This window comes from Poecilia reticulata, linkage group LG16, assembly GCF_000633615.1.
Source record: "Poecilia reticulata strain Guanapo linkage group LG16, Guppy_female_1.0+MT, whole genome shotgun sequence".
Classification (NCBI taxonomy): domain Eukaryota; kingdom Metazoa; phylum Chordata; class Actinopteri; order Cyprinodontiformes; family Poeciliidae; genus Poecilia; species Poecilia reticulata.
The window spans coordinates 6,702,031-6,710,012 of NC_024346.1; the positions used below are offsets into that span (position 1 = coordinate 6,702,031).

General features: G+C 45.8%; 1 protein-coding gene across 1 annotated transcript in view; it reads left to right on the forward strand.

The window, feature by feature from the left end:
- gabbr1a (gamma-aminobutyric acid (GABA) B receptor, 1a) overlaps window positions 1-7,982 on the forward strand; it is a 97,145-nt gene that overhangs the window by 81,866 nt on the left and 7,297 nt on the right. Inside the window, exons 17-18 of the mRNA XM_008431060.2 lie at window positions 4,726-4,845; window positions 6,884-6,994. Coding sequence (XP_008429282.1) covers window positions 4,726-4,845; window positions 6,884-6,994 — 231 coding nt within the window. The remainder of the gene's footprint in view (window positions 1-4,725; window positions 4,846-6,883; window positions 6,995-7,982) is intronic.

The window sequence follows — 7,982 nt, forward strand, 5'->3', positions numbered from 1 at the left end:
CGGCAGAGGGCAGGATGGGGAGGAGAGGGCTTCACCGCCATCTGTTCCCACATCTCTCTGCTGTCTCTCTGTCTCAACAAGTGGGTTTCTAATCACCTGATAAGGCGTTACCAAGGTAACGAGGTGCCTACCTGCGCTCCTCTGACAGCGTTTCCTCCATTGGCTCAGAAGTTGCAACAAATACCCCGAGATGTGGCAGCAGGTGGTGAGATGGTGTCACTTCTCTGAATCTGAACCGGAGAGACGGTGGCAGGTTTACAGGTTGGCATAGTCAAAGTCTAAAGGAGGAACCGAATCAACCGTCTCCCAGATTCTAGGGCTGATTTTGATTTGTTGGGTTCAAATTCAAAAATACTTACAAAAGTAAATGAAAGGTAACTTGAATAAGGTGATGCTGTGGGCAGGACGGCTGTTCAGCAGCAGTTAGCTTTGTGAGGCTCATGCTAACATGCTAACAGCTCAGATATTCCACACGTCCTGATTGACACGATGCTCTGCTGGCCCACCTCAGGAGCTTTTGCTTCCTCTCTGCTGGCCCACCTCAGTAGCTTTTGCTTCCTCTCTGTAAACCTCTGCCTGGTTGGAGCTTCTCTGCTCTGAGGTCGTTCCTAACAGACGCCTGAATGTCTTTCTGCTGTCACGAAAGACAGACAAGGACTGAGACTGGTGGACCGGACCTGGACCAGACCTGAACCTGAACCGGACCAGACCTGAACCTGGACCGTACCTGAACCCGAACAGGACCTGAACTGGACCTGAACCGGACCTGAACCGGTCCACACCAGCCCTGAACCGGTCCACACCAGCCGGATGAAGAACTGTTGGACCCACGCCGTGGCAGACGGATCACTGTTTCTGTCTTCCCGGTGGAGAAAGGTGATGCCTTGAAACTCGATCCGACCAGGTCCCCTGGAAAAGACGGGGGTTACCATGGCAACCAGTCAGTCGTCCTGTCTCTGATCCTGTCGTTAGACAGCAGGCTTCTCTTTCTGATATAAACCCTTCTTCAGGTCGGCTCCTGCACTCTTCTTAGTTCTGCCCTCCTGCTTTCAGAACCGCCTTCATGCTGCCGAGCTCAGATCCGACTCGGAGACGTTCCTCTGATTTCATGCACGTTCATGATGTCAGTCTGTCTGTCCTTCCACCAGACCCTGGATGTTTCCTGCTGGATGAAGACGTGGTGACTGCGGAGCTAGCGGTTCTGTTTAGTGCCTTTGCTAAGTCTGAATACGTTCAGCCCACTTGGTTTCCCCTAAATTCATTCTTTCTGCATGGATTCCAACTTGCTTGGCTGTTTTGTAGACTTTTACATTCATGCGTCATTATTACTGTTTTAGTGTTAGTGCAGCTGGTGAACAGTGGAGCCAGAAACCAGACGAAGATGATTTGATGACCTGATGCATTGTCCAGCTGGAGCCCAGCAGGACGGATCCACGCTCACTGAATTCTGACCCGTCTGCCTGAAATCTGCTGCTAGAACTGAGGCTAATCAGAGCAGGCAGTATTTTTCTCTAACCTCTTATTGTCCGGTCTTGTTGAGCCAGTGTGAGCCGTTGTCCCAGTTTTGGTTCCCAGCTGACGGGAGCGGCACCCGGTGGGTCCTCTGTCTGCTTCAAGGTTCCTCCCAGCAGGGACTGAATCTGCAGCTCTGGGTTTGACGAGTGGCTGTTGGAGGTGCTGCTGCCTCTTCATCGTCTGAACTGATCCTTCTGCTCCAGCTCCTGAAATCAAGGAGCAGCTGCTGCTCACTGGAAGCTCCGTGTTTTCCTCACCTTCCGCGGCTCAGAGTGAAAATCCCCTTTTCTGAAACGCGTCACCTAAAGGAAGTCGCAACGAAGTTTGTTACCTTTATGATTGTTTTTAAACATGAGAAGATAACGCGGTTCTGGCCCTGCTCACTCAGTTCAGGTTAGCAACAGACCAACGTTTCCATCTTAAACAGTTTGACCTGCCTCGTCTCTGTCTCACTGGAACAGCCTGAAGTGGATCGTTTAGCAAGAAGAGGATCCATTTGATCACACAGATGAACGTTAACGTATCTGTTAGAGCAGGGGTGTCAAACTCCAGTCCTGAAGGGCCGCTGTCCTGCAGTTTTTAGATGTGMMACAGGTACAAAACACCTGAATCAAATGGCTTAATTACCTCCTCAGTTCTCCAGAGCCTTGCTAATGACCTAATTATTCTATTCAGGTGTGGTGCAGCAGAGGCACTTCTAAAAGTTGCAGGACCACCGGCCCTCGAGGACTGGAGTTTGACACCCCTGTGTTAGAGCCTAAGAAGAAACAAACTCCTTGATTTGATGCAGAAAATCAGGTGACCAGACAGCTGAGTGACCGGAGGTCCACTGGAACGTCTCACATTACATTAAATGTTACAGAAATAATGTCTTTGATTTGACTGCATTGAACACAGTCAACACAGTTTTGGTCCTTTAAACCTGCTCTTCACTTGCTTTGCTACACATTTAATCCATGAAGTCTTATTTCCTGAAGACCAGGATGCTAGTTCCAGTTTATCATGTTTGCTCTCTGGGAGGTAAAACGCCTCCTAGTGTCGTCTTTACAGAACTGCAGCATAAACTGAGCAGATTGTTTTTATCCTTCTGTTAATGACCAGAAAACTCTCAGTGGTCACTGAAAAACTTCAAACTGAAATTTAGCCTCTGCCTTTGGATTGTGGTTCAGTATTTAAAAATAAATTAATGAGGCAGACGTGGTTAAAAATAATGGCACCTCTATGAAAGGTTAGCGTTAGCATGAACCGGTTAGCACTGCGGACAGTAGATCTCAGGTCCTGCCTTGTTTCGGTTCTGTTTTGTAAAAAAAGTTGCTGTTCAGTCAGTAAAACAATTTAATCATCTGTTTTACTTTGACAGCGCCGTGTGAGGGACATTATGCTGTTTTATTATTGAGGTCATGAAGAGTTGAAACCAGCGTTCCTGAAATATGCTCATTGATATTTAGTCTCGTCTTGTTTTAATTATGTCAGCGGTTTGAAATATCACCGTTCCCCGTAGTGACTGACAGTGCCACATGTATATTTTATTACCTTTGAGCCTTTAATTTAAGCCCAGTGTTTATTCTGATATGAATATATAAATGTTGAATGTGTTTTTGCACCATTTTCTTCTCCGTTATCCTAAATCTGGCATATGTGGTCCATGTTTTCGCCTGCTGTCAGCCAGTTGTTACCGTTTCATTGGAAGAATTTCTCATTTTTCAGTAAGAACCGTTAGTTTGCAGCGTTCAGTCTGCAGCAGACAGAAACCTGCCGACCTGTGAGGAGCTTTCTTTGTGATTCTGAGCACGTACACATGAAACGTAGCAAAAGTTTAGAGTTTGTTTCCTTTGTGAAAGTATTTTGGTTCTGGGCGCAGAAGCCGTGACTTCCTGTCTGCCGGAAAAGCTCGGCGCCGGGAACCCAGCTCTAATGAGGAGTGGGAGTGCGTCTGTGTCACCCATGTTGAGCCTTTGTGTTGCGGAGGCGAGAAGGGAGATTTCCATTTCTGTGGTTTCGCGGCTCTTTGTCCCTGTCCAGTTATTCTCTCATGTTTTGTTCCGACTCTCACCTTTGACCCTGGATCTCCTCTTCCTCTCATCTCCTCAACGTTTCGCCTCCTGCTGCCACTCAGCTCCTCTGTCTGTCTGTATCAGGCTTGATGACCTGGACTGTTTATAAAAATGATCATGTAAACAGGTGCACATAAAACCCCCTGATTAGACGTAACCAAGGCAACTAAGACTCAACAGTCACTTCCTTCGTTAAACATGTCTGAATTGCAACAAAATCAAAATGTTTCCTCTGCATGGACGTCATTCTCTGCAGCTCCATGTGGCAAAACATGGCGGACGGATGGAGTTTTCCAAAGAATCTCCTTCATAACTCAGACCATAAAAACGACTTCGCTCACAGATGTTGGCCATGTTACAACTGCGACTTCTACTTCTAAGTTTGTTGTGGCCTAAAGTCTAGCAGATTATGAGCAAAACAGGTTATAAATGCTGCTAAAAGTGTTTTGAGCAGATTCTACAAAGGTTCCCACAAACCGGATTTAGACTCGGTCCAAATTCAAAGCGGATGTCCGTTGGACACGTCTGTGAAAAGTGTAATTCTCTGGCCGCGTTCGTGTTCTCGGTGTCGCTCAGTGAACTGGTATAGCTCAGTTTTGCTTTATTTAAAATTTACTAAGATATTTGCGCCAGAAACCAGACAGAAATATTTTGTGTTTTTTCAGTCCATCAGCTGCTCAGATCTTGATGTTTTGTTTCTGAATGTTTGACTTGTCAGTTTTCAGATTAACTAACTCAGACTAGTCATGTTTGACTAGTTTACAGAGGTAAACTGCGGGTTAGCTAGAGGTTTGTCAGCCCTTGGTGTGAGGCAGTCAGTGTGAGGTAAAATGAGCCAAGAAAAGCTCAGCATATGTGAGAACTCCTTCCAACACGCTGGAAAAGGTCCAGACGACGCCCTCAGGAAGTGGAGAATGAAGAGCTGCTTTCAAAGCAGCATCCAAGACATCAGAAACATGATTTTCAGCTTAAGTTTGGTTTTCTACAGACATTCACATATCTTCCTAACGCTGGTCAGTACCTTCCTGCAACGAAAACTAAATGATTCATAAATTATTCAGTGATTTCTGCCACTACGTTCCCATTTCCTAAATCTCAGCTGCATCTATAAATGAGAGATATTTAAAATGAAAACAAGGTTTTTATGTTTCTCCTGCAGTTCCGCCTGTGGCTGCTCGGCCTCGGCTTCAGCCTGGCTTATGGCAGCATGTTCACCAAGATCTGGTGGGTCCACACCCTGTTCACCAAGAAGGACGAGAAGAAGGAGAAGAAGAAGGTATGGATGAGCCTGCAGCACTGACGTGGCTCCACTGCAGCTATGCTAGTCGCCTGTCTATTGTTGCTAATCTTCAGCAACAAGTTGCTGACCAGCTGCTAAATTTAGCATCTCATTAGAAAAAGATTTAACTCTAAAGTTTAAATTTTATAATGAAATGTTGGAGTTGAAACACCAAAAAAGTGAAATTCCAGTTTGTAAAACCTGCAGGATTCACGGTCCATCACCTCCAGACACCTATGCTAATGCGCTAATAGGGGAGCTAACTTTTTGTTTAGCATTTTGCTAACTTTGAAAACGTTTAGCCCATTTAAATACAGTTTTCTGGATATATTTAAAAGTGCGAATGTACTTGGCTGTTTTGTAATCTTTCAGCTGAATAAAGTTTTACATCCTTTTTAAGTTTTAGTTATCTACTAAGAGTTCTTTAAGTAGCTACACCTTTAAATTCATGCTCTTATTTTGAGTTTTCTGTTTCGCTCGCGCTCCTGTTTTTTTTCCATTAATTAAAATCAAACTGGAACAAAATGACCAGGAAGTAAACAGAACATTATTAAACATGTAAATTATGTCAAAATGAAATTAGTGCTGATCACTGTAAGACATTATCACACATTTTGACTCATGGTGAGAAACAACGTTGTTGGAGTTAGCGCTTTACCACTTTAGCATTAGCTGCCAGTAAAGACCGTTGTTGTAGCGCATTAGCCTAGCGAAACAATGCTTAGTGTTTTAAGGTTAGCGTAAATAACGTTTAGCTAGCAGTTCGCACCGCGGCCCCCAGAGCAGCTAAACCAGCTGGTGGTTTTCTGTAACTCTTCCTCACCTGTTTGCCAAGAAGACGGTGATGGATGATGATGATGATGATGATGCGCCGCTGTCACCTTGAGCTGAACGTGTTGGACATGATTTGACTGAAATCAAATGAGCCGTCGCCTCGGCTCTGGTCACCTTCAGCCGCTCAGTCACGGTGTCTGGCTTTGGCTGGGCGATAGCCTCTAGCTACATGTAAATAGCCTCTGCCAGCTGAGCAGCAGTTTAATTGTGCTGCTCTGCTGGAAGCATGGAGGGATTATCCTGCCTGCAGGCMGCAGGAGGAGAGCATGTCCGAGCTGCTGAGGATTCGGGAGGCGTCTTTATTCAACAATGTGACATAAAACTGCAAACGTGCAGCTCCAGACGCTGTTCATGGACGTACAAGGCAGATGTGTGTCCAACACAGTGTCTCCTGGAGCTGCTCTGTAGTGTGGCGTGGAGATTTCTAGGACCTAAGCAGAAGAATAAGAGATTAAGCCATTTATGGAGTATTTATGAATATGGATGGTATTAAAGTTCCATGCAGAAATCCAACCTTAAGGGGTTTATTATTGGAGCTACAGCGCATCGAATCAGGTTGACTTTCAGCTCCCTTCATGTCCGCAGACGGGCAATTTTCCTGAGAGCTCAGCGCGCTTATTTAAAGAAAGTTTCACAAACTGAGCAGAATGGCTGCTTTCCTCCTGCTGCTCAGGAGAAGTGCTGCAAACGAGTTCCCTCCTTTATTTCATGGCTCCGTTTTAGTCATCGCATGCTCGAGCGGCCGCTGCTGTCGGAGCAGCTGAGTGAGCCGTTGGATTAAAAGAAGGACGCTTGTTTCCAGTCCTGCTTGTTCTGCTTCCATCTCGGCTCCAGATCCACACCAGAGTCGTCTCTGTGTGTTTAGACGATGATTTCAGGTGGCAGCACAAATATAGTCACTGCAGCGCTGTGTGTGTGTGTGTGTGTGTCGCCTGCAGACACACACACACACACACACACACACACACGCCACACACACTCGGACACTTGCTGCTCCCTTGAATCCTGTCGGACGCTCACGTCCGCCTGGCTAAGACACACATCCAGAGAGACAATTTGTGCCCAGTCATCCAGAAATCACAAGGACGCCTGTCGTGTTGTTTGTCCGGGTAGTTTGTCTTTGTTTGCCRCGCGGCTCGTGATGCCCTTGGATAGTGATGACTCCTGTGTTTGTGCATGTCTTTGGCTCCCACTCACACAGCAACCCTTGGAGCCGTGGAAACTCTACGCAACAGTTGGAGTGCTGCTGGCCATCGACTTCCTGTCGCTCATGATCTGGCAGATTGTGGATCCTCTGCACATCACGGTGGAGGTAGAGTACGAGAGACGGATGAGGTCATGGCTCTGAGTAATGAGGCTGGCTCTCGTTTCCACAGTCAAAGGCCTCAAATCCAGAAACGGATTGTAAAACACAGAAACCATGAAACAAACTCATTTTGGACTAAAGTCAGTGTAATAAATCAAACATGTTTGGTTGAACCAGGAAAACAGTTTAAATCAGAAAGTAAACGGATAAAAAAAGTCCTGCAATAGAAATAGAAACATTTTAAATGTTCTTAATAAATGAATAAATATCGGTTTGGATCCTGCGGAGCTGCAGGTTCTGCTTTACGGCATTTTCTCCATAAGTGGAATAATCTGCCAGTACTTTTTATCAATAATTAGGAGTTAGTGATTTATCTGTGTAAGTTAGTTTTGTCTTATTTCGATGTACTGGGATATTTGCAGTGGAAACTAAAATACTTTATAAGTTTTGTGTTTTTGCAGTGTGATTTTAGAAAGTGTTGGTTTAGAGTGTGAACACATGGAACCAGATTATTTCTCTATAAACTAGTTTGACTTGACATGGTGTGTTTGTCGCTGAATGAATTCATCCCGCCTGATTTTCAGGGGACTGTGAATAAATCTAAGCTTTACTCCAGTCAGACTCTACAGGAAGTTCTACTCTCATACTTCCTGTGTATTGGATGTCTGGTATCGGTGGGAGGAACCTTTGGACCCGGCGGGATCAACCTGCAGCTCTCAGCTTCATGCTTACGTTGAGTTTTTCTGCTGCTGTCTCATCGTTTCTTTATTATCTCTGTTTTCCTCTCTCCTCCTCTTCCTCCTCTCTCCTCTTCCTCCTCTCTCCTCCTCTCTCCTCTCTCCTCCTCTCTCCTCTTCCTCCTCTCTCCTCTTCCTCCTCTCTCCTCCTCTTCCTCCTCTCTCCTCTTCCTCCTCTCTCCTCTTCCTCCTCTCTCCTCCTCTCTCCTCTTCCTCCTCTTCCTCTTCCTCCTCTCTCCTCTTCTTCCTCTTCCTCC